This window comes from Astyanax mexicanus, chromosome 2, assembly GCF_023375975.1.
Source record: "Astyanax mexicanus isolate ESR-SI-001 chromosome 2, AstMex3_surface, whole genome shotgun sequence".
Lineage (NCBI taxonomy): Eukaryota > Metazoa > Chordata > Actinopteri > Characiformes > Acestrorhamphidae > Astyanax > Astyanax mexicanus.
The window spans coordinates 53,008,677-53,034,873 of NC_064409.1; the positions used below are offsets into that span (position 1 = coordinate 53,008,677).

The 26,197-nt window shown below is 36.7% G+C and overlaps 1 protein-coding gene across 3 annotated transcripts; it reads left to right on the forward strand.

The window, feature by feature from the left end:
* The first annotated feature begins 1,973 nt into the window (after nucleotides 1-1,973).
* On the forward strand, nucleotides 1,974-25,069 carry ankrd27 (ankyrin repeat domain 27 (VPS9 domain)). 3 transcript variants are annotated; one of them, XM_049474554.1, is made up of 29 exons: nucleotides 1,974-2,115; nucleotides 6,630-6,752; nucleotides 8,009-8,119; nucleotides 8,212-8,368; nucleotides 9,876-10,030; nucleotides 10,124-10,183; nucleotides 10,306-10,359; nucleotides 10,469-10,534; nucleotides 10,640-10,716; nucleotides 10,916-11,037; nucleotides 12,946-13,024; nucleotides 13,221-13,353; nucleotides 13,717-13,809; nucleotides 14,597-14,721; nucleotides 15,997-16,079; nucleotides 16,240-16,355; nucleotides 16,614-16,706; nucleotides 16,825-17,022; nucleotides 18,815-18,874; nucleotides 19,673-19,792; nucleotides 19,912-19,956; nucleotides 20,282-20,404; nucleotides 20,484-20,681; nucleotides 20,963-21,082; nucleotides 21,325-21,498; nucleotides 21,647-21,746; nucleotides 21,849-21,927; nucleotides 22,873-22,939; nucleotides 23,052-25,069. In XM_049474554.1, the coding sequence occupies exons 2-29, from the start codon at nucleotides 6,651-6,653 to the stop codon at nucleotides 23,466-23,468; spliced, it is 3,327 nt and encodes a 1,108-aa protein (XP_049330511.1). In that variant the 5' UTR covers nucleotides 1,974-2,115; nucleotides 6,630-6,650; the 3' UTR covers nucleotides 23,469-25,069. The 3 variants fall into 3 exon arrangements, with proteins under 3 accessions (XP_049330511.1, XP_049330510.1, XP_049330509.1); XM_049474553.1 differs by lacking the exon at nucleotides 1,974-2,115 and adding an exon at nucleotides 4,135-4,286 and having other exon boundaries at nucleotides 20,487-20,681; XM_049474552.1 differs by lacking the exon at nucleotides 1,974-2,115 and adding an exon at nucleotides 4,138-4,286.
* Nucleotides 25,070-26,197: the final 1,128 nt, after the last annotated feature.

The following is a 26,197-nucleotide window of genomic DNA, read 5'->3' on the forward strand; positions in this document are numbered from 1 at the left end:
TGAGGAAATGAATGGCACAAAACCTTTTCAGCATTCCACGGTACAGGATTGCCTTAATGGAAAGGGCTTTTTTGTGGGCAAAAAGATGTAAGATGCAAGATGTCAAACCCACCTAAGATATTTAAGAATAATGTTTTTTGTTTGTATGCACAAGTGCATGTCAATATTCCACAGCTTTAAACATTATTTGAACCAAAATCTTTTATTACAATGCCTTGAAAAATATATATTTATGTGTTTCTAATATGACCACAAATACCATTAATGGCTATCAAACTCCAGGTGTCCTTTAATGTGTTTTGTGTTTTTTAGTCGGTGATGGCTTCCTTTTCTTTCCAATTCAGTTCTTTTTGCCTCTGTTGGCTGGTTGCTGTATGGTATGTAGCTTCACCCATCTTTATATAATTCAGTGACAAAACAGACATTGTTCCATCTCAGGTTTCTCCTATAAACTATATTTCCATCCCCTGTGTTCAATTCCAGCAGTTCCATTGTTATAATTTATACATACTGAGAAATCAGCTTTTAAAACTTTATTCCACTACATTATCAGAAGGTGGGGAACAGAGTTACAAGCAAAAGGGGTAAAATCCTCCAATTAAAAATTGGGACAACCCTTTAAGCACCGATACAGATACAGTAAAGTGCTTAACTTCTGGTTAACTAAGAAAAGAGAGCAGGTGGTGCAGCAATATATGATTGTTGTCTATTTGTCAATTCATCTGTGAAGGGGAGCTGCAATTAGGTTTTATTTTATCTTATTTTTTTATTTTCCCATTTCACCTTAATTCATGCAGCCTCTGCTGTCTGCTGCACAATTAAGGGTTCACTCTACCCTCAACCTAACAAGAATCGGGACACGCAAAACAGAAGGGTAGGACTTGTGGTAGGGCCAAGGGTGAAATGGGATTTGGCCAGAGTGTGTTCCTCAACAAACCCTACAAACAGGCATGCAGACTCACACGGATACTTTTTTCACTTTGTGTGTTTACTTCTCTCTAGTCAGCGAGTGAAATTCTATATCTAGGCTCAGAGGTCGCCTATTAGTCACGAGTGGAACTTAAGGGAGAGAAAAGACGACTCTGATCCAAGAGCTTCAGCAGAGTTGCCAGGTTCGCAGTTTCCCGCCATGTTAGGCTTTTTGGGCTACTTTAAAACATTACCGTGGCCGCCACAAAACAAAAACGTTGTTCATCTTTAATCAATCTTCCTTGGAACATAACGACATAAGGGACAGAGAGAGAGAGAAAGAAATCACACTGTAACCAGAAATCACTAGGCGATGAAAAAAATGTTAAAGACTTAACAATTTTCCTCCCGCCACCCAACCCTACATACACATGGAGCCATCAGTTAGAGAAAACAATGATACTTAAAAATTATTTTAAATAAAATAAAAATATATAAAAAAATAACTAACATATAATTTGGTAAAAGTAGTTAAAAAGGTACATTCTTATTTGTTGAATGTTATATTTAAAGATTTAGCAGAGAAATATACTAGATTTAAATACCCTAAATGAATCCCAAATATATCAGAAAATGATGTTAAACGCTAGAGGGAGCCAGCAAATGAGTCCTGAAAGAATGTCAATGAGGGCGAATGGAGCTAAACGGCCAAGAATGCAAATTAAAATAGTTACTGATTCAAATTAAACGTTTTTTTTTTGCCAATTATATTAGCATCAGATGTCATTGACTGGGATATAAAACTGTTACAAAAAAAAACTAATAAAACACTAATGTTACAATATTATTAAACACTTTGATAAATAGCAATACTGATAATAAATCCCTGATAATAAATCAACAAAATACTAGGTCGTTTTTTTTGCTATTAGCTTCTGAAGGGCTGGTTTTAGGCTGGATATTTTTGTTGGACTTGGCAACCCTCCTGGTCCAGGAACTTCAGTCACCTCTGGAACTGACGGGCCGTCTGTGGCGAGCAGGGAGGGATCTGGGCTCTGATTGGACGGTGAACAGCCAATCGGGTCCGACAGCAGTCGGGGAAGTGCACTACGGAGCGGGGCTATGATGTTCAGGCGGACTCGGTTATTGTGGCTGTACTCGAATAAATGTTAAATTTCTCGGATATATTTGGTGGGCAAAAACCAGGTAAGCTTGCTCTGACACTTTCAGCAACGTGTGCAGCTCGCTGTGTGTTTTTATATCTGTTTTTTATGGTTTTATTCGCAGCAGTGCGCTCAAAACCGCCTCGAAAACAGACCGGGGCTGAGCCAGGGCAGCTAGCGTTAGCAGCTCGCTAGTCGGCTAGCTGGTTAGGTTAGCTCGCGCGCCTAGCCTAACTAATTACATGTAGAAAGTAATAAACACTGCGGCTGTCTGGCGGTGTGTCAGTGTGTGGTTTGATACTGTAGTATTACAGGTGACTTGTCAGCGCCTTGTTGTCAGTTTAGAACTTTATCTGAATGTCTAGCTTCATCAGTGTGTGAGAGCGGCTGGCTGGCGGTGCGTCTGTTACGCAGTGTGTTGTGACTAAGCGCTGTCTGTCTGTCTGCACAGCTCAGCAGGTGTGTTGACCAACATCACCTCTGGTCTTGTCTGGTTTTGTGAAGCTGTGTTTTTGCTTCAAATACGCTAGTTAGCTGTGTGTCTGTGTGCGTGGCATAACCTGGGCATCTGTCACATATAAAAGTGGAAAAAAATAAGAGACCACTTTAAAAATTATGAGTTTACCAAATTAAAAACCTCTGGAATTTAATCAATAGGAAGATGGATGATCACAAACCATCAAACCAAGCTGAACTGCTTGAGTATTTGCACCAGGAGTGGCATAAATTAATCCAAAAGCATTGTGAAAGAATGGTGGAGGAGAATATGCCAAGATGCATGAAAACTGTGATTAAAAACCAGGGTAATTCCAACAAATATTGATTTTTGGACTCTTCTGGACTTTATGAATATGAACTTGTTTTCTTTGCATTATTTGAGGTCCGATAGCTGTGCATCTTTTTAGTTATTCAGCCATTTCTTATTTTCTGCCAATAAATTCTCTATATGACAATAATTTAATTTGGAATCTGGGAGAAATGTCTGTGGTTTATAGAATAAAACAATCTCATTGAAAACAATCTCAATGTTCATTTTACTCAAACACATACCTATAATACCTATCAGAAACTAAAGTGGTCTCTTTATACTTTTCCAGAGCTGTATGTCGAGTCTTACTCGTTTCCTTCAGTATAGCTGTCAGCCATAATGCAGAATTTAAGTAGGTTAGGTTCATCTAGCTAGCTAAACGTTAATCTGGTCTTCTGAGGCAAGGAACCATCATGTGATGGCCTTAAGGTGACTTCTGTGGCTAGTCTCTGCATTCCAGTCTTTAGAACTGGGGCAACCTGTGCTCATAAGGCAAGCCTATTGACATCTACTTAGACCTGCCTGATATTAAATGTTTTGTAAATTCATGGTAACATAATGATTTAGCACCTGCTGCTGCTGGTATAAATAAAAAAATGTATTGAAACCAGGTGAAATAAGTTCCACTGTAAAAACACCTTTTCTTTATGGTTGAATAGTACAGCTTGGATTAAGCCCTGTTAGCTAACCCAATTAATATAGCTAATATACCTCAACCTTAGTCTACATCCTAATGTTGTTATTTAGTAGCTAGTACTTCTCAACCCTGATTCTGGAAACCCTCTGGCATGCCTCCTCTTTTTGTGTATTCTTTGCTTATGACAAATCTGACCCAACTAATCAGCTAATTAACAGCCCAGTATTGAGTTAATGTGTAAGTGTTAAAGCAGGAAAATCACTAAAATATATAGTTCAGTAGGCCTTGCCAGACCAAACAATAATTTTGCAAATGTCGAAAAACGAAACAAAAATCAGTTTGAAAAAGAAATAAAATAAACAGGCCCATCAATGACCACTGCGACTCTCTAATAAGTGCATTTTTCCTCCAGCATTGTAAGTGTGTGTGTGATTTCCCTCAACCTTGTTGGTTCTGGTCTACTGGAACAGATCACAAGGCGCACTTAGCATTCCTCAGGCTCTCAGCACCCCTCTGATGCTCTGCAGGGATGAGGGTTGGTAGGCGGGGCCAAGGGGAGGCCCCTATCTTGTGCTAAGTCTTGGGTCTTGACCTCGCTTGGGGGATTGTGTGAGTTTCTGAATGTGTGAGTTTCTGAATGTTATGACTGCCTAGACTGGACTCTAGAAAGGTTTGCCCAATGGCTCTCTCGTTTTTGATCCGTCATATAAAGGGCCTGAAGATGAGGCTATTTTCTGTATCGCAAGCCCTCTTCAATCGCCAAAAACAAGTAAGTATGTTAATGACTCTCGTATCTGTTGTTAAAGATATTGGCATTACGAAAAGGAGCGTTGGTGTTACAGATGCAACTGTTTTTGAAAATTTTACGTACTCACACCTGCTGTAGCTTAAGGTTGCATTATTGTAGTTTGGCGTAATCAAGGTATGATTTTCCAGACGCAACTCATGCCTTGTTTTTTCCTGAAAAAGAGATTATCCATTTCAAATCTTTTCTAGCTTGCAATGAGGATTAATCTGTGTTCCATAAAAAAGTGCTGTATAATGCATGAAATGTTAATGCCTGCTTAAAGCATGCTCAGCACAGGTGGATCATTCATGTTTTTCAGAACTTGAGACTGTCTACCATGTCAACCATGATAACAGTATGAATAACAGTATAACCATTGTTCTCAAACCTCTTGCTGTAAAAGTTGGTGGTTGAGGTGTTTACAGTCCTATTCACTATGACACTATACCATGCATATTGATGCATTCCAAAATACAATTTTGCAATATAAAATCACTTCATCATCATAACACACCTGCTATTCCAGTTATCATTTGTGTGTGATTTTCTTATTCAAAATGATCCTGTGCAGCTTGCTAAGTAAAAGAACAGGAAGATTGGAAATGTCTAGATAAGGGCAATATGTCAATATTTTATCATATTCTGATGAATTTGTTATTGTGATAAATGATCCAGCATCCCTATATTGTGGGTTTTATCAATTATTAAAAAAGAAAACACATGTACCAGCTGCACATTCCATAACAGAAAGTGTAATAATTTGGGTGATGTGCAGCATAATTTGAATACAAATCAGTATGAATCACATAAGTAAATTAGTGTTTTTAAGAAACTGCTGATACTGAGGATACCTATTTAATCTGGCAAAAAATGTAAACTTTCATTTGCATGTTTGAATTGTCATTGTCAACCTGCTGAAAAACACATATTTAAGAAAAAAAAATCTATTGATCAAAACAATAAGGTTTACAGCAGGGATGTATGATATTGACAAAAGAAATGCAATCTCCCATTACCTGATATTGGAAATCCATGTCCTTCTTTATGGCTATGTCAAACTGTATAACAGACACTGCTTTCAGTAGACAGCAGTTTACTATTTATTATTATGTTCAATAAAACTCTTTACTTATTACTGATGTAGTGTTCCACTATGTGCAATATCTGGACATTTTCTGACCACTGTTCTATTCTCTGTGCCGCTGTGAAATTATTAAAAGTTTTTTCCTATGTCGATGTGAAACGCAATAAATAAATAACCTAAATCAGTTTAAGCTCCTGGAGTTTTTTTTCTGCAGATGGTTTGACTGCAATAATTTTTCCCAGGATAAGAAGTAGTTTGGTCTGTAAGTTCACTGTGGACCTCTACCTCTCTATTCCTCACTTTACATCCATACTATTTATGCCACGTAAGCACAGTCTGCAGCATAAAGAATTCCCTGTGTTAATGCACACTGGTAATACAATTTGAGTTTGCAGTTATTCACATTGTTTTTGATGCTTTCATCATGACTGCTCATATGCCTATAAAAATAAAAGTTTTATTTATCTTACAGCCTTACTATATAGCACATTGTCCTTGTTTTTGCCTCCTGATCATTTCTCAGATATTAAACAGGAAAGCATGATTGGGCAGCAAAACATGGCGTTTTTCTTGGGCATTTTCACAGTCGTTTTTCATAACCACAGTGCATGGCAATTAGTAGAACTTCCATCAGTTGTGGAGTTTTGAAGCTTAATTTCATTTCCCAAGAAGCTCAGCTGAGGAGCAGCTGGCTAGAGAGAGAAGGAAGGCCCAGTACACTGAAAGAAGCTCTCTGTTGTCTGATCCAGCGTGTTGTTCCAATACAGGCAGGCAGAGAGTAGTGTGTTTTTTCTGTTTAGGACTTGTTTACTTACCCTGCATTAGCACCCATTAGCTTGTTAACCCTGGCTAAGGGCCCAGAGTTCTCAGCGTCAAGGTGGCACCTGAGACGAGGAACGTTTGTTCAGAATTAGCTTTGAATACCGTGACTTTGTTTAGAGTACCGTCAGGCATCCTCTATGAGAATTACAGTATGAGCTAGAATGAAATTCATACCACATATCAAACTTCATATTTCAGCCATGCCTCTGATCAGCCATCCAGAACTTATTATCGTCAGCTAATAGGACTAATCTGATTAGCTACAAACCTCTCTCCACATTTTTTCCTTCATTTTTGTCACTGCCCTGCCCTTCTTCTTCTTTTTTTTTTTAATTGAACTTTCTAACCACACTTTTATTCCCACACTTCTCTCCACATCTCTCCCGCCTTTCTCCCCTCTCACTCAAATTCCTCTGTAGGCGTCCGAGTGGCGGGTCCATATGGCTGTGTATGATGAGAACATTCTGAAGAATCCCTTTTATCTGGCACTGGAGAAGCAAAGACCAGACCTGTGCAGCCGAGTGGCAGAAGTGCATGGCATTGTAAGCAGTTCACTCTCACGTATTTCACATTCATTAAATAGTTTGCTGTTGCCACCAATATCACACCCTGAACTGTGGTGCTGGCCTACAGAGACAGAAATGGATCAGTCTGTCCCTTCCTGACAGTATTTCATGTGGGTAAATTGCAACTAATAACAAATTAATTGTTTGCTGTGTGACTCGTGTAAAAGTAGTAAATGTGTAGATGTGCCCTTAGGGCAAATGAACAAAGAGATAACTGGTTCAGCTTTTGCCATGTGACTGCTACCAGTGCCATACAAAATCAATGGGAGGTTCTGTGCGGATGGAACACATGCACAAATCCTTTATTCATACTTCAGAGAATGAAATCATGCCTCTGATTCATCTTCATACTTTAATGTTGATGCACTGGTTTTAGCATTGCAGAAAGTCGTACTGCAGTTAAACTGAACTAAACAATTAGCATTTTGTCTCAATTGTGAAATAATGGTCCTGTTCATAAGGTGATGAGTTTCTTTCATTTTACCAAATTGAAAACCTCGGAAATTTAATCAAGAGGAAGATGCAATCAAGCCATCAAACCAAGATAAACCCCTTGATTTTTTGCACCAGGAATGGCATAAAGTAATCCAAAAGCAGTGTGGACTGGTGGAGAAGAACATGAAGGAGTAGATCCATGAAAACTGTGATAAAAAAAGATTATTCTTATATAGATTATTATTATTATATAGAAATATTGATTTGTGAACTCTTAAAAATCTTTGCATTATTTGAGGTCTAAAAAGCAGCTCTGCATCTATTTGTTATGTTTGCAATTTCTCATTTTCTGCAAATAAATGCTCTAAATGACAATATTTTTATTTGGAATCTGTGAGAAATGTTGTCCTTAGTTTATAGAATAAAGTAACAATGTTCATTTTACTGAAACATATACCTATAAATAGAAACTGAAGTGGTCTCTTATTTTTTTCCAGAGCTATATATTTAGAGGTCTGAACATGTTAAGCAGCATTTACCATGAAATGTTTACCCACCCTTTTAGCTCTTAAGAGTTTTTTAATAGCAACTTTCACTTTGGAGTGAAAAGGATGTGTGGCCTTTGAGCAGACAGGAAATTGTGTCACTGGTGCATTCAACTGTTACCAGAAACAAAAAAAAACTTTATTACGTCTTTCCTAAATAAACTTCAGAAGGCTGCAGAGATCTCAGCCTTTTTATTGATTTTGAATAAAACAAAATGACCTGTTTTTTTCCTGTGTTCGTGTTGGTTGTAGGTCTTGGTTCCATGTCGTGGAAGTTTATCGGGTGGTTCATACACAGCAGCACAATTTGAGAACAATGTACTCCTGCCTGCAGAACAGGGATATCAGACAGTTGATGGGAAGGTATACACACAACTTGCACACATACACTTAACGGCAGTGTTTGTTAGTGTTTAGCAGTGTGTGTAATCACTGTTCTCTGATGTGTCTTTCAGGAGGTTTCCATAGAGAATAACCAAGTGAATTTGGGATCAGGGTTTCTGAACTCTGCCTCTGTTCCCATTCTGTTTGAGGAAACTTTCTACAATGAGAAAGAACAGGCCTACAGTATCCTGTGCATCAGTCGACCCATTGACTGTGAGCCAAGCCCAGGTAAAACTGTCCCTATTGCACTACATTAGTAGGGGTGTAAGAGGATATTGCTATAAATTAAGTTTGTCTTGTGATATTAAGTTTTGCCAGTGTTCCGATTGCAGAAGAAATTAACTTTTCTTTTACTCACTGTATGAATATGATGGTTTGTCTTTCATACTATAACTGTTTTTCTAATGTTTATTGTCTTGCTTTTTGTCTTACATTAAATAACAATATATGAATAATATTGAATTTTGAAATCAGTACAAAAAAAAAAAACTTACTTCATTTTTATATTTTATTATATAAAAAAAAATGTTCAACTTACAAATACAAATGCATAAATCACTATGAACCCATGATGAAGTAACCTTTTTGATCCAGGTTCACTTTCTCTGCGGATTCAGTAGACTTGGTCAAGTGTGAAAGCTGCTTTTGAGCCCCATTGTGGTCTGGGGTTTGTTTCAAGGGGACAAGGGGACCACCAGGTGTGGAAGCTCTCCATACCCGGGTCTGTGTGGGGGCTTGTGAAGTTAATTTTGTAATGTAACGCTTCCACTTGTTGGGTTATTTCCCTTTTTGTCAGTATAATAATACCCATTATACCACAGTTAGTTCAGACCATGCAGTGTAATTGGCTGAGAGGCGTTCTATGAGTGCCATTATCAGCCGTTAATGCACAGAGTTTTTATAACCAAACAGATAATGTTTTCTCATCCTCTTTAACTCAAAGTCTTTTAATAAACAGCGATAATGGAATTGGGGTATAATTGCTATAATACACTCAAGGTTCAAACTGTAAAGTGTAATATTGGCACTGCACTGCTGTGCTGATCTACGGCACTCGGCCTGCAGCACAGCAGTGCCAGTATTACACATTATAGCTCTCCCACACATGTATTATTGCTTAAATATATCAAGAGTAGTATAATAATCCAACCTTTGTAGAGTGAGTGCACCCCAACAGCTCTGTTCCTCACCAATCAAATATATTCATCCAATAAATATAATAAAAAGTAGCTGAAGCGTTTATGAATCTACACGCAGAAAAGTGATGTACAGATTTGCGTAATCGATCGGGACAAGGGTGAAAATGCCCTAAATCCCAGAATGTGGTCATTCTGGTGAAATATTAGAATTTCAGAAAGCGTAAGTACTCTGTTAATGTGTCTTATTAGATGAGAAGATAACAGGCCTTCCCTGTTACCTTTCCTTCTCTCTTTGTCTTTTGAGCGTTTGTTCATTGAGGAACTTCCCCATATCTTCCTATTCACCACAATGAAGAATGGTTGTTCTCTAATATTTACTTTCTTTTTGTGATAAAGTGCTTAACAAACACCCCTTAGTTATTCATTAAGAAACCACAGATGTTTTGAGATGTTTAACTGTACTGAGAATGTTTCACTCACTGCAAAGTCAACAGGTGTAGAGCTAAGTGTATGATTTTCTTTTTTAGACTAGTCTTTTACACTTTCTAGAGTTTATAATAGAGTTTGTATAACTGTTTGTAAACTTTGTTTTTCAGTGGAGGTGAGTCCTGTCCCTGGACTGTACTGCTTGAAGAATGTGGAGGAGGTGAAGGAATTCCTGGGCCGCCATGCCGAGAAACTGGATAAGTTCATTGCTGCGTTTTGTAGCTCCTTCAAAGAGCTGGATAGAAAGGGCCTCCGCCATCACATAGTGAGAAAAACGTACCTTGTTATTGTTGTCTGTTTGTTTATATGGGTCGTATGTTGATGGTGGTGAATAACCACATCTCATTGCTTTTCTCAGGATGCCGTACATAGTCTGTACATAAAGTGTCTTCAGTGCTTGCTGAGGGATTCTCGTCTGGTACGTAGAGCTTAATCTGTGCAGAGTATAGGACAATTAATACAATAAAAGGGCTCCTGATGCTGTTTCTGTTCTGGTATTTCATGCTAAGAGCTGATCAAATGAATGCCTTGGATTTTCAGAAGGTGCTGACCAAACAGGAGCTTCAGATGGCACTGCTTAAACAAGCAGTGGAGGTGAAATATGCTTTTAACTAGAGACATGCCTAAGCATGTCTTTGATATCTGATTTTTAGAATGGTGCAGCTCTTCACGCTGTTTACTATGTTCTTGTTCTTGTCAACAGATGTACATACATCATGGTATCCATGATTTTCTCTTTAGTTATGTTGGAACTCTTGAAGCAAGCCAGGTGTGTGTTTGTGTGGTGGTTTGTTTATTTTGTATTATGTATTAATTTCTTAAAAGAGGGGGTGCATGTATTTTTGTCTCTTATATCTTATTGATTATTTATTAGGATGCTGCATTCAATAAAACAGCAAGAGGACTGCAGGATCTGCAGCAGAAAGATATTGGTGTTAAGTCAGAATTCAGGTAAACTTCCCTTTTTGGTTCCTAAGAAACTAAAAGTTGCTTTCACTTCTTCTTCTTTTTTTTTTTTTTTCTTTTTACTGTGAACTATGATACAAAAATAATTTAATTTGTTAAATTTAGTATCTGAAAGCTTTTCTAATGTGTTCTGCTGTGTTTCACATTTTCTTTTTTCATGGGTTTTTTTTCTTACCCTGTACAGTATAAATATTCCACGTGCGAAGAGGGAATTGAATCAGCTCAACCGTTGCACTTCTCCTCAGCAGAAGCTGCTTTGCCTCAGGAAGGTCGCCCTCACTATTATGCAGTCGCCCAGTCGCACAGGTGTGTTATTGTCTGTGCATAAACAGAATTTTAAACTTGTGCCGTAATTTTCCATAAGTATTCACACATTCCTCAAGCTTAGATGTGTTTGAAATAGCCTGAAGCAAATAAGCCATTTTGCAGAAGATAGTGACTAAAGCTTCACTCCAAGAATTTTTTTAAAATTTATTTATTTTTTTCAGTAAAAAAATTAAGTTGTTGGAGAGAAACTATTTATTGTATCCCATGACTTTTTCATGTGCAATGGAAGCTAAAAATGCCGGCAAGTGGGGCCTCCTGCAAATATTGAATGTGAATTTCATATTTACGTGAAATAATAAATGCCTGTACAAATTTTAAAACAGATTGTCCCATCCATCTGGCATCCACTGTCAGTCATTGCTCCACTTTTGAAGTCTGTGCACATCAGTAGTAATTACAGAGTAATCATTTTGTATTAGTTCCACATGCTTCACATTCCACATGATACACCCAGAACATGTAACAATTAATCTATTTAAGCAAATCTATTATGACTCATTTATTTATGCACAGTTGTTTCTCTGTAGATCACATTCATGTTAACTGTGCAGACCTTGTTTAATATACATACTGTATGTCAGACAGATAAGATATATAACACAAGTAGTAATTACAAATCACTTTCTTCGAGAGCGCAGCCGTTATGGTTTATTATGTAACAAGGACTTGTTGTTGACCTACACATTTCCATTAACTCTGCATGTCAAGGGTCAGCTGCAGTAAGCGCTGTTACAGACAATCCTCTATTTAGCTCTCCGTTCCACCATTTGCCTTTATAGCACTGATGTAACAAGATTAGCTGGCATGCATAAACACAGGATACTTTGCTCACTGTTTCACCTCAAATGGACATTATTGAAATGCACACTTTGCTGGCAGGCCAACAACACACCCCTGTATGAGTAAACTAGAGCAATCCTGTCTTAATTACTGTTTGCCAAACTGCCAATGAACCAATTTAATGGTTATAAAAAGCACACAGAGGCAGAAAGGCAGTCAAACTCGACACAAGAAGTGAGTTACATTTAAACACATTTTTTAAAGCAGTACCATAGATTAAAATATTAGCAGCTGCCACTATGAATTACATTAGTAGTCAAGTACTTTATGGGTGAATTTGACAAGAAAATTTTAATGCTTTTAATTTAACTTTCATTACATTTAGAGCTTTCAGACTAATGGAGCTAGGCCGGTCACATTATTACATTACATTATCGATTTATCATAAAATAAAAGGATATTTCCTCAATAATATTTAATAATTGTAATTGTCTGTTGTGTTTATTTGTATGTTTGTTTACATATTAAAGTGAACAGTTTTACACAATGACCAGAGCTTCAATAACTGCAAAAAGCATATATTTCCCAAACTGTGATTTAATTACACATTTGTCTTTAAAAGCTTACCGTTGCTCTCTTATTCTATTCTATTTTTGTTATGTCAGTGGCATTTAATTATTTTAAAATGACAATAATATTGTTTATCATAATAATTTTAACAATATATCATCCACAAAAAATGACCGTGATAGGCCTAGATGAAACGTTTTGCTCAGTTCACACTGTTAAAAAATTATATTTTATATTATGAGTCAGTTACTGTGTATTAAGATTTACTAAAATCCATTATGTTCTCTGGCCAAGTGTAGCCAAGCATTTTAACCAGAGTGTAAATATAGAGTAATATACACATGACAAAATACATGGGTTTTGTCAGTTAGAAGAAATGTAAGACATGTAATTGTAAATAAGAGCAGTGGAACGGTATTAAATATGCATTATCATGCAAATTGACCTCTGATCACTTATAATTATAAAATTTTATAGAATAACATTTTTACTTTGAATTTTTTTTTTTTAATTATCTTGTGTTTTCTTCTCTTTCAGTTAATTTGGAGGCAATATGTGCAGATGATCTCCTTTCAGTTATTCTTTATCTGCTGGTAAAAACAGAGATTCCAAATTGGTGAGTATTTTAGTAAACACTGCTCCTCTTCCTCTTCTTGCTCAGTCTGTCACATAGGTGGAAGAATAGGAATGTTTTTTACTACTGTAGTATTTCATGGAATTATTATTAGATATTATTAGGTATTTCTTGCTGTTTTTTGAACTCATTAAAATTGTAATAGGAATAATTGAGAATGTTCATTCAATTTCCTTAGGATGGCAAATCTTAGCTACATAAAGAACTTCCATTTCTGCAACTCTGTCAAGGATGACCTGAGTTACTGCCTGACCTCGTTTGAGGCAGCTGTGGAGTACATCAGCCAAGGCAACCTTAGTCAAGATCCCACGGTGAGTGAAGAGAAATGCAAGTACTTACTCCTGACATTCATTGAAAAACTGTTCATGTTAAAGACACTTTTAATTAAGGCCAAGGGTGGGCTAATTTAGGTACTGTAGGTTTGGATTGCTGCACAGTCAAAGCATTGAAAACATTCATAGCTGTTAGACTCAGGCAGTCATTACCCGTCCCTAAATAATCATTTCCTATTTGTATTATTTTGTTTTTGTTTTAACGAAGAGCCCATTGGAGTCTCACAGGATGTGAAGTGAGACTAATGTATAGAACAATGATTTGTTTATTGTTTTGTTTATTTCATAATCTCTTGCATGTTTTGCTCTAATGTGTTGGTATGTGATGTGTAATGTGTGCAGGGATCAGGGGAGCTGAATGACAAGCTTTTCTTCAGACAGAAGATGAATCTTCTTTCTCAGAGTTCCTCTACACCTATAGACTGCTTGTTTGAGGTAGGAATCAGCAAAATCATGTAGTTTTTGCTTGCTTTTGGTATTCAAATCTGACATTAAAACCAAAAAATGGGTCTAATGTCCTGAAAGGTTTTAATAAGATTAATCAGAACAACCTTTAGTCATCACAAAGTCTAACTGTCTGAAATAAAAGACTTACTGACAAAAACAAGATGGTGCTTATTGGAGAACTAAGCATGGTGGAAAAGAGGAAGTGTTTACCATGGTCAGTCTGTTGGTAGGCCATGGCATTCTATGTTCTCTTTGACATATGGTGAGATGATGAGACCATTCATTTCTGGTACTGGATCTAGGTTAATAGTGTGGCTGCACATGCTCCACATCTTTACTGTAATCAGATATGAATAGTTGCTCTAAAACTCTTGCAGAAAGAGGATGTCACATGCTTAAAATAAGAATAAAGATCATTGACGTAATTGGCTGGCATATGTACAACAGAGAGCACCAGAGTATTCAGGTATATATGGAAAACAGAAAATTAGGTAAAGCTAATCTTTTTACAATATTCATAAACAGAGTATTTTCCGTAATTATAAATGTAATTTTTTTTAAAGTAAAATTTATTTGAGAAGCTAAGTTTTTTGCCTATTTGAAAACTGTGGAGGAACCCCTTAAGGTACCTTTAACGAACCTTCAAGATTTATTTATTTTTTTCCTTGAATCACAGTGTCTTAAACTTAAGAGCCTAATAAAATAATACATTTTCTCAAGTGAACTATGCTTCTAACAGTTTTTTTGTCTTATGTTTACATATGTGTGTGTGCAGCACATAGCAAATGGCAATGAGGTGGAGGTGCAACGCTTGCTTAGTGAAGGCGAGAGTGAGGAAGACAGGAGGCAAATGTGTCACCCGCTCTGTTCCTGTGATGCATGTGATCTGCGGGTGTCGGGGTCAGAAGCTCTCTCTCTTTATCTCTCTCACACACAACACAACCCCACACATCTACATATTAGTAGTATAGTAGTATTAAAATACTTACTTTACCTATAATAAGTCAACATGAATCAGAAATCAGAACATATTTTTTTTTCTTTCATAATATGACTAGTTTACAACATGGTGCATGTGGATGGAATATCACTGAAAGACTGGAATTTTTTTAACTCTTTCGAAACAAACATGAAGTCAGAGCCTCATTGGTGCATGGTGATGAAATAACTCACTACTTCTACTAGTACAGGAGAGGAAGGGGAGGAGGTACACTTTTGTTTTGAGTTTTGGGCCAAACCTGTTTGTGCTTATACACATGCCTGGAAACAGGGGTGATCACTGAGAATTTCATTACTAGGAAATTTCCCTGACCCTGATACACAGTGACAAAGTAGGCCAGTAAGTTTCCAGAGTTCACAGAAATTTTTTTTTTATGATCTCTTTTATACAACATAAACAATAGGACTATACAACTAACAAAGAGTAGAGCTATAATGATAGTATGATGAACCTGTTTAAATTCAGGTTGTTGTTAAGTTTTTTCCATGCATCATCACTAAGTGTAATATTTTGTTGTGGTGATGTACAAAATTGCTAAATAACTAATTTTGGAACATTTTATATTAAATATGTAACACAAAGTACAAAAAAGTAGCTATAAATAACATATACATCATATAATCACATATACAGAGAATAATGTTAAAAATGGTAAAAATCGTGAAAACCCCTGGAATATAACCAAAAAAGAAGATGGATGATGACAGCCATCAAACCAAGCTGAACTGCTTGAATTTTTGGCACCAGGAGTTATACAAAAAGGTTTTACAAAAGCGAAATGCAAGACTGGAGAACATGCCCACCAAACATGCACAGCACATATTGATTTCTGAACTCTTGAAACTTTATGAACTTGTTTTCTTTGCATTATTTGAGGTTATTTCAGCCATTTCTCACTTTCTGCAAATAAATACACTAAATGACAATATTCTTATTTGGAACCTGGGAGAAATGTTGTTTGTAGTTTATAAAATAAACAACAATGTTAATTTTACATAAACATATACCTAAAAATAGCAAAATCAGAGAAACTTATACAGTCTCTTATTAATTTCCAGAGCTGTATATTAAAAATAATAAAAAGAATGTTTGTGGTGTGTGGTGGCAGAACACACTAAGTAGTTACCTTTTTTCCCTTTCCTTTTTTCTTTCTTTTTTTTTTTCATTTCTTTCAGTAGATTAAATGACCCCTATATAGTCACTCCATATTCCCGGGATGACCGTGGCTACACTCCTCTTCATGTTGCTGCTATATGTGGTAAGTGTTTCTTTAAATATTTTAGATACTTTGTTCTTACTCTCAGATACATTACTACTTTCATTTGTACTGATTAAGAATTTGCTTGCATGCTGACGGCATAGACAATTAATGACTGTAGGTGCTCTGATTAATATGTAAAGTTTTTGTTTTTTATTAGGTCAGTCTCTTTTGATTGACCTGTTGGTGTCAAAGGGAGCTCCGGTAAACGCCACAGACTACCACAGTCTCACACCTCTGCATCTTTCCTGCCAGAAGGGGTACCAGGGAGTCACGGTAGGCAGCTTTCTTTATAATATTATATATATATAATAATATAATATATATAATATATAATATATATATATTATATATATATATATATACATATATATATATACATTATATATATGTATATATATATATGTATATATATATATATATATATATATATATATATATATATATATATATATATATATATATATATATATATATATACACAATCTTTCTCAATGATTATTTGTCCCCTCTCTTCTTCTCTTATACCTGCAGCTGCTGCTGTTGCACTATAAGGCAAACACAGATGCTCAGGACAATAATGGAAACACTCCTTTGCACCTGGCCTGCATGTATGGCCATGAGGATGTGAGTGATTTGGATAGTAAATCACATGCGGCCTACAGTTTCTGTGATCTGAAGATATCATCTTAAAGTCATCTCGGAGCTTTGTGTTAACCTGAGTGTGTGTGCCTGTGTATTTCAGTGTGTAAAGGCTCTGGTTTACTATGACATGCACACATGCCAGCTGAATGTACAGAATGATAAAGGCGACACAGCACTACACATTGCAGCACGGTGGGGCTACGAGGGCATCATAGAGGTGCTATTAGAAAACGGTGCCTCCACTCTTAATCACAACAAGGCAAACCAGACACCACTGCACTGCGCACTCAACTCCAAGGTCAGACTCCACACCGCTAAGCCTCTTACTCAGAAGTCTTGTGTTTGTTTAGCTGTGTTTAGTTGGTTTGTGCACAGTTGTTTTACATAAAAATGGGCTTAATCTTTACAAAGAAATGCATTGAAATGTTAATCTTGCATATTGTGAGTTTGCACATATTCAATCTTATAAGCATTTTTTCCTACCCCTTGAACCTTTTCAAATTTTGTCATCTTTAACCACAAGTTAAATGTATTTTATTGAGATTTGAAGTGATAGAACAACACAAAGTAGCACGTAATTGTGAAGTGGAACGACAATGATACATGGTTTTCCAAATTTTAATCAAATAAAAATCACAAAAAACTAAAAAGGGTGCCATGAAAAAGTAATCAGACCCCACTGCATTTATAGCTGCAGGTCTTTTGGAGTATGTCTCTACCAGCTTTGCCCATCTAGAGACTGAGATTTTTCTCATTCTTCTTTACAAAATAGCTCAAGCTCAGCCAAGTTGGATGGAGAGCATCTTATCTTGCCACTGATGCTCAATAAGATTTAGGTCAGGACTATCACATGACATGAATATTCTTCAATCTAAACCTGGGGGTCATGACGTACTTCCAGGGGGTCGTGTTTTTTTTTTTTTTTTTTTTTAAGCTTAATTTGCAACAAATCAGATTTGGGTGCCAAACTTTTTTTTTTTTTACTTAATCATTCACAGGCTTGATTCAGTGTACTGCATGCTTAAAATAGGTGTTTTTTTTTTATTTTTTTTTTTTATGTAAAAGTTTTCTTTTCACTGTTTCAAACTGACTCTACTCGACTCTTCAATCTCAATCTCAATCTAGATTCAGGTTCACATACCTTGACTCTGTAAGTCGATTTGAAAATGGAGATACAAAACACCTGCTTCCAAAAACATAAGGTTAAGAACCACTGATCAAAACCATTCCTCTGTAGCTCTGGCTGTATGTTTAAGGTCATGACCATGGGTCTCTTTGCTCAATCTGTCAGTTTGGATGGACGACCATGTCTTGGTAGGTTTAAAGTTGTCTAATAACGGTACTTTTTCCGTTTTTGGATGATGGCTTGAACAATGTTAGTGGGATGCTTAATGCTTGGGATATGTTTTTTTAATAACCTACTCCTGCTTTAAAATTCTCCACAACTTTATCTCTGACCTGTATGTTGATTTCCTTGGTCTTTTATAATGATGGTTGTTCACTAGTGTTCTTTAACAAATCACTGAGACCTTCACAAAACAGGTGTATTAATACTAAGACTGAATTACACACAGCTGGACTCTACCGAAGTGACTCCTAAAGGCTTTTGATTGCAATGTATTTTATTTAGGGGTTTCAGAGTAAATTGGGACTGAATACTTTTGCATTTTACACTTCAGATTTTTATTTGAATAAAATTTCACTTCAAAATAAAACTTAACAATTGTGTGCCACCTTGCCATCATTTAAAATCTCCTGTAAGGGGACAAAATGTGAAATTTCTTGGGGTATGAATATTTTGCAGGCCACTAAATGTACTTCTTCATTTAATTCAGTTGAGTTGTAGGACAGGGCCCTCTAGTGGGCTTTAAAGGAATTGCAAAGAGGGCATGGGTGAGAGGTGATGAATATTTAAAAAAAAGTTTGTACATAGAACACTGTATCAACAGAAGTATTGGGACATGTGCTCATTCGTTGTTTCTGTGGACATTCCAAAGAACACAAACGCACTTTAATTAGACTATTAAGTTGAAAAAAAAAAAACACTGAATTAATGCAACATTTATACTTCTTTTTCCTTCATTATTTAGATTCTGTCTGTTCTGGAGAGTACACGCAATGGCGCTAGTAAAAAGGAGAGTGCGTTTGAGGTAAGGTGTTTTTTTTTTCATGCATTTCATAGTTTGATTAGTACAGAAAACAAAAGTTTGTCAGAAATACAATCAATGCAATTGCATGAACTTGGGTAATCAGGTAATGGGAAAACTCTTAAGATTGACTGAGTAGGTCAGTCATCAGAGTTTTGCCTTGCAACCAGCCAGTAAACTCACAGAATTAGATGTGACTTAAACATCATGTAAAAGCCTTTTTTTAAACGTTGATCCACAATAGCAACATACATCAAATAGAAAATAAAATAACATAAATCCTAAATTTAAAGTGATTTGTCATTATCTCATTGATCCTGTGACTAAGAAATCCGAGAAGGAGTATACATGATAAAAATTGCCAGGATCCCCTTTTATTTCAGAAACAAAATTTGGCGGCTTTCAAGATGGCTGGCATGTTCTGCACATAGCCTAAATGTTAGACTCCCTCACCTATTACATGCTGGGGTATTTGGATACGTCATTTAGAAATATCTCAAATAAAAGCATGTGCTTTGATGAATTTCATTATTGAGCTATAATTCAGCTCAATTTATTGGATTTCTTAGTTGGATTAGTTTAGTTTAATTTGTAGACTTCTTACTCCAAGCTAAGAAAGCAGCATATGTTTTTGACATGAATTTGTTGGCTACTTAGGAATCAGATAATGCAGTAATTTGTTTATAGTCAGATTATAAATTGCATGTAAACACACAAAGTGATGTGTCCAGGTTAATCTGTTTTCTAATTGTAATAGTTTTAATTAATTTATTTGTTTTTTTGTTTTGTTTTGTTTATCAGTCTCCTAGCCATTCCCCGCAGCCCTCTGACTGCAGCAGTCGGCGCTCCTCTATATCCAGTACCTGCTCTCTGCTCTCTTTGGACACACGGCCAGAAGGTGACAATGTTCGTCACAAAGAGGTGAGAACAGTAACTCTCTTCAATCTAATGTATTTTTGCTCGTTGCAGTTCAGTCATCTTCTGCCTACGGATTAAGTATGCCTCTTTCCCTAATCACACAATATATTTTCTAATGGCAGGTGGAGAAGCTGCTGCGGGCAGTGGCAGATGGAGATGTTGAAATGGTGAGATCCTATTTCATTTAATTTGTGTCTGTTTTTTATTACTATGCAACATCTAACAAGTGTCGTGCTACTATAAATTTTAATAGAAAGTAGAAAACACTGTATATCCAAATGTTTCTGGACACCCCTTCTATTGAATACATCGGCTACTTTAATCTGCACTCATTGCTGACAGAGATGTGCAAATGCACACGTAGATTGTCTAGTCCCTGCAGATAAACACTTTCCAGTTGGTACCATGCCTAAATCCAGTTGTGGGCTTAAGGCCTCCATCCCAATTTTGCCACTGTTTAAAAAGTTCCACACTTGTTGATCTCTCTTTCAGGTGCGTTACCTGCTGGAGTGGCTAGACGAGGAGCCAGAGGAAGATGAAAAAGCCGAGATGCCAGATAAAACAGAATTGTGCCACCCCCTGTGTCAGTGTCCAAACTGTGAGCCTACTCAAAAGGTGCTAGCATGGACACACACACTGTTTTATATATAATTGCACTCAGGACATATTTAATTTTATATTTTTATGTGTTTAGAAGTTATCTACCCTGCAGTCAGATGGGCTGGGTGTGAACAGTAGCAGTGTGGATGGGTTCACTCCCCTGCATGTGGCAGCGCTGCATGGACACACAGCACTGGTCTCTTTGCTCATCCGCCATGGAGCCAACATCAACTCCCGTAATGGCCAGAGTGCCACGCCCCTCCACTTGGCCTGCCAGAACAGCCACATACAGGTGCTTCTACACAGCACAGAGCCTTCACTAAGTGATAACACTGCTTTAAAATAAAACACTACAATAACTTCATTAGCCTGAATGGTCATTCTGTTTTCTTATGCACTGTATCTTTTTCTTGTTCCATAAAGAAGCATTTAAGCTATAATTTGGTGACAAACCCACAATTTTAAAATGGAAAGCATATCTGATTTGAGGATTTGATCCTGCTTTATAAATATAGCCACTGATGCACAGATTGGTTAGTTTACTAATAATCCCTTCCAATCTTTTGTGTGTAGGTTGTGACCTCACTTGTGGAATGCAATGCCAAGTTGAATAAAAGGGATCAGTTTGGGAACACTCCTCTGATTCAAGCCTGTCTAAAGGGACATGAGCAGACAGTGGAAGTCCTACTTGAGGTAACCTCACCTTTTCCCATTTCATGATTTTTTTTCTTGTGAAATTATATAAAAAAAATAATAAGATATTGTCATTCTAAATGTTAATGCTAAGCATATAATGATAATAGCAGCATACTTTAATTTTACTCTTTTAAGGACTAATTCAACTTTAATTATTAAAAATATTTAATAAGTATAGAGTCCACTATTTTTTTTCTGCTCTTGGTAAATTGAATTTAGCTGTTTTGGCCTCCGTCTAGAGTGGTGCCTCAGTGAATCTGGCTAATAACCAGGGTAATACAGCCATACATGAAGCAGTTAGGGGAGGACACCAGGCTCTAGTAGAGCTCCTACTGCAAGCTGGTGCTCTCACACACCTCAGAAACAAGAGACAGAGGACGCCCCTCGACTGTGCACAAGAGACGGCTAGCAAGGTACTTTAAATATATATTTCTTTATTTTTACTCCCCATTTAGCTGAGTTGTTTACATTCAGTTACTAATGTCTGTAGTTAGAAGCCAGTTAATTGCAACATGGAAACAAAAAAATAAAAATGTGCCAATGTCTTGTCTTGTTTTTCAGAACACATTAATCCTGAAGATTCTACAGAAAGCATGTGACCCCCATCCTGACGCTAATCCTGTTAGACAGTCCTGCATGCCCCAAGAAGCTCTGGGCAGAAGTAGGAACTATTTAATGCTACATAATCATAGACAGAACACAATTATGCTAAATATATTTTAAACAGTCTTGGTTGAGTGTTAACATGTTGTTTCTCATGCAGCGCCTTCTCTTGTCCAGAGGATGAAACAACACAAGGGCCCTGACCAGGGGAGAAGAGAGAGAGACGAGTTATCACACAGGTAGGTTTTGAGCTGTGTGTGCAGTGCAATAATTTAACACTTGAGTTGTGTTTTCAACCATGCTGGTTGGTTGCAGGTGGTGATTGGCATTCAGGGAATCGTATAAACAGGAAAGTAATTTGACAGCAAACTGCTGTTTGTTTTAGTAATAAGAATCATGCCATGTGGATCTTAGTAAAGCATGGTTCCTTTTTTCTCTGGTTATTAACAGCCAGCAACAGGTAATTTCCCCTCCCTTTTTAAAAAATGATAGATGGAGATTCTGTTTTCACTTTTTTTTTTAAGTCAGTGGAGCATCATCATGATGTTTAAGTTCTTTTTAAGGTTAAAAAAAGTGTGAATGAACAAAGAAAGGACGATATACAGCTCTGGACAAAAATAAGAGCCCCCTTAAAAGTTATTAATTTTTAATTTTACCAAATTAAAAATCTCTGGAATATAATCAAGAGGAAGATGAATGATCACAAGCCATCAAAACAAGTTGATCTGCTTGAATGTTTGCACCAGGAGTGGAATAAAGTAATCCAAAAGCAGTGTGTAAGACGGGTGGAGGAGAATATGCCAAGATGCATGAAAACTGATTAAAAAACAGGGTTATTCCACCAAATATTGATTTCTGAACCCTTAAAATGTTATGAATAGGAATTTGTTTTCTTTGCATTATTTAAGGTCTGATAGCTGTGCATCTTTTTGTTATTTCAGTCATTTCTCATTTTCTGCAAATAAATGCTCTAAATTACAATATTTTTATTTGGAATTTGGGAGAAATGTTTTCAGTAGTTTATAGAATAAAACCACAATGTTCATTTTACTCAAACATAAACATATGGATAGCAAAATCCGAGAAACTAGTTCAGAAACTATTATAGATCATTAGTGTGACAGGCCTACACTTGAAATCATTTACCAACATCACACTTGTGCATGTGTATGTGTTTTGTGCAGAATACAGCAGATGAAGAAGTCTGTTCACCAGGATGGAACCATTACCTACACAGAATCTCCAAGACTGGTAATTATATTTTAATTGAGACAGAACAACTCCATGTATTTCCTTACACACACTGTAAAACCAGTAATTTCTCTATGATTATTTTGTTTTCTTGTGTACGTGCATCACACAGGGTGGCAGGAGTGGTAAGAGGCGACTCCAGAGGGGAGAGACTGTGGATGGCTCCGGTCCATTCACTCATCCTGCTGAACACTCCGCATCATCTCAGCAGGGCCCCCAGAACCAGACCAAAAGCCTGACCCGCTGCCACACTATCCATCAGGACCTGGCTCACAGCACTCCACTGGTTCTGGAGCAAACAGACTGCAGCTCCTCTATGGACAAGATGGCTGAAAGTGGTGTTAATGGTCCTCAAGACCCCTCCTCTGCCCTCAGTGACCTCTCTCCCAACTGCACACCTGAACCTGAGCAGGTTAACGGGGAGTCTGTGGAGATTGGGCAGGCCTGCATGGAGGAAGACGAGGAAATGCAGCACATGAGGAAGAACTCTGATACTGCTTTCACAGAGATGGATAATGTTGTGCTCTGAGGATCCTCTGAGGCCTCTCTCCTGAATGTCCACCTGATGCAAGGTGAAGATCACTAGAAACTTTTGTGTTCAGCCGTGCTTTTGAACATCTTGCTCAGCTAGTTTAATGGGCTTGCTTAAGTCAGTGTTACTAAACTCATCCCAACAGCTTCTCACTGACTGGAACAGTTCATTTAGTTCAGAACAGCTTTTTTAAATGCTAAGCTTGTGATTTAAGGCCACTCAGTTCAGTTGCTTAATTGAACTTGTGTGAAATAAACTCAGAATGGTCTGCTGGCTGTTAAGTTGAGGGGATGTGAGAATAGACATAGGAACACTTGACGCCTGGCTTGTTTTTCTGTCATATAAAGGGAAATTGAAAGGCTTCTAGCTATTGTGACTTCTTTAGCTAACTCAGATTGAATAGGGATTACCTGTCAATCAGGAATCAAAAGTCCAAAAGTGTAGCATGTGATGAAAGATGCTGTAGAATGCCTGCACATCTCAGTTGTACTGAAAGAACTTTTCAGATTGAGTTTAGCCTGCAATTTCATTTTACCAGCACTTTTATCTTCTGCTTGTTCAAGCGTATCAAAGCAGCATAAAAAGGGATGGTTAGGCATAAGCTTTACTGTGTTTTTTGTTTGATTGTTTTTTTTCCCATTTTATTTTGGTGTCAAATCTAATATGCTTAAGTTTGGGTGGCTTAGGCAACACTTACAGAAGCTTGAAACTGACTTGATTGAGTGAGCAACTGTGTGATCGAGTTGACAGTAATTCACAGTAATGTGTTATTGATTTTTCCACAGGTTTTAATTTCAGATATTTTTTTATTGTTATATTTAATTTCTAATTTCTTTGTAAATGGGTATATTTCTCCTAGTTTAGCATAAGACATTTTAGTAATATTTTCCAAATTCTTATGTATTTTGAATGACTGTGTTCAAAAGGCAAAACAAATACTAAATGTATTTTACTGGTCTAGATCCCACAGGCATCTTAATTCTAAATGATCTCAAATGTTTTTTATTAGAAACTATTTTAATTAATTTAATTTGGAATGATCGGAAAATTTCAATCAAATGTAATGATTGAAAAGCCTGTTTACATGTCTAACTGTGCCAGATCCACACACGTGGGACTGAAAGCTACACAGTCACACAGAGGATGTATAAAGCAAGAGCAACCATTTACTGGTTCCTACAGAATCACCTGTTCCAGCTTTAAATGTGTTCATGTATACATATATACAGCATTCTTGACCACTGTTGTATTTCGGATGCACTTTACTTCTTCTACAAAAATAATATATTCAGCTAGTCTTAAAATGGGATTATTAGATAGTTGACCCATAGTGTGACATAGTGGTTTCAATTGACTTGTGTGGAAAACAGGTCCCTGTTTAAAAAAAGATCCCATAACTTGTCAATAATTCATTTGTCACAGACAGTGATGCAACATTTTTTTTGTTATAGAATTGATAAACAGTCTTGAAAGAAAATCATAATTATTTTTATATGTGTCAGTTTAAACTTTATTTTCTGTAAGATGCAGTGACTGTGCCTTATTTGTGTAAAAATAACCTATAATAAACCCATAATCCAATGGATGTTAATAATGAACCAGCTGTTTTAATTGTTATTGATATTTAAATCATGTTTAAGGGCTTGTTTAGAGACATGCACATGCATACAGTATTAATTCAACTTGAAAATCGTTTGGCAGTAGCAATGTAACAATTCAGTTATACAGCCTTCCCATTCTAATGACTGAAATATGCTATGAGCTATGTAAAATAAGATAGAAAAGCAATGCAAACGGAGACGAGAAAAGAACTTTGAGTAGGCTAGCTGTTGATTGGGCATAATACAGCTGACTGCATTATGTAGCTGCAGTATTGTATAAAGATTTATTTGAAGGATTACGGTACTTAACACTTTATTTTAGTGAGGTTTGCAATAAAGGCTTATCTACTCCATTTCATATGTCTCTTAAATAGCATTGTACAGATTACCATTAGTTATTACAGACACTTCCAATAAGATACTTATTTTTCCAGAAAGATTCCTTAAAGATCACTTATTATTATTATTTTGTGTCTGACCTGATTTCTTTCACATTATAATTCTCTCCCTTTTGGAAAAGCACTTCCAGTTGTAACATTAACATTAACTTTTTTTTTTTTTACTAACAGTACACATGATATACGCGTGCTTACTGGATTCTGACTAAACAGCTTAACAGCCCGAGATAGGGTAGAATAATGGTTGTGTTTAATAAAATGTAAACACAGAAAATGCTCCAGTCCAGAGAGGACATTTTTAAACAGGTTTTCCCAATGCAAATAAAACCTGTGTGCTAATGCTGTTGCTTAAATAAATTATATTCAAAAAAGAAGAAAAGAAAAGGGAGGAAAAAGGGGCGGGGGGTGGCTGGAGCCTATCCCAGCCGGCATTCTAGTGCTAGTATGCAAACTCAGATGTTGGGGAGACGGGTTTAGGCCGCACCTGCCCTTAAAATTAAGCTTTTCTATCTTCACCCAAAATGGAACTCGAGCTCTGAGAACTATTAACCATTTGGTAGTGTAAAATCAGCAATAGATTCAGGATTAGGAGTATGAGTTGTGGGAAACATTTGGTAGGAAACGGGAATCCGGAGTTTGACTGTGGGTGTGCCTCTGTGAAATGTGCTGCTAGTCTAACAGGGCGATTGATGGATGTGTTGAGCAGGCAGGGAATCTTATGGCCCTT

Excerpts from the sequence above, each read along its gene's own strand:
- ankrd27 (XM_049474552.1), top strand. The coding sequence starts at position 4,197 with ATGGCTCTCTCGTTTTTGATCCGTCATATAAAGGGCCTGAAGATGAGG. Across the intron at positions 13,025-13,220 it reads AAAACAGAGATTCCAAATTG|GATGGCAAATCTTAGCTACA; the intron begins GTGAGTATTTTA and ends CAATTTCCTTAG. Across the intron at positions 18,875-19,672 it reads AAAAGGAGAGTGCGTTTGAG|TCTCCTAGCCATTCCCCGCA; the intron begins GTAAGGTGTTTT and ends TTTGTTTATCAG.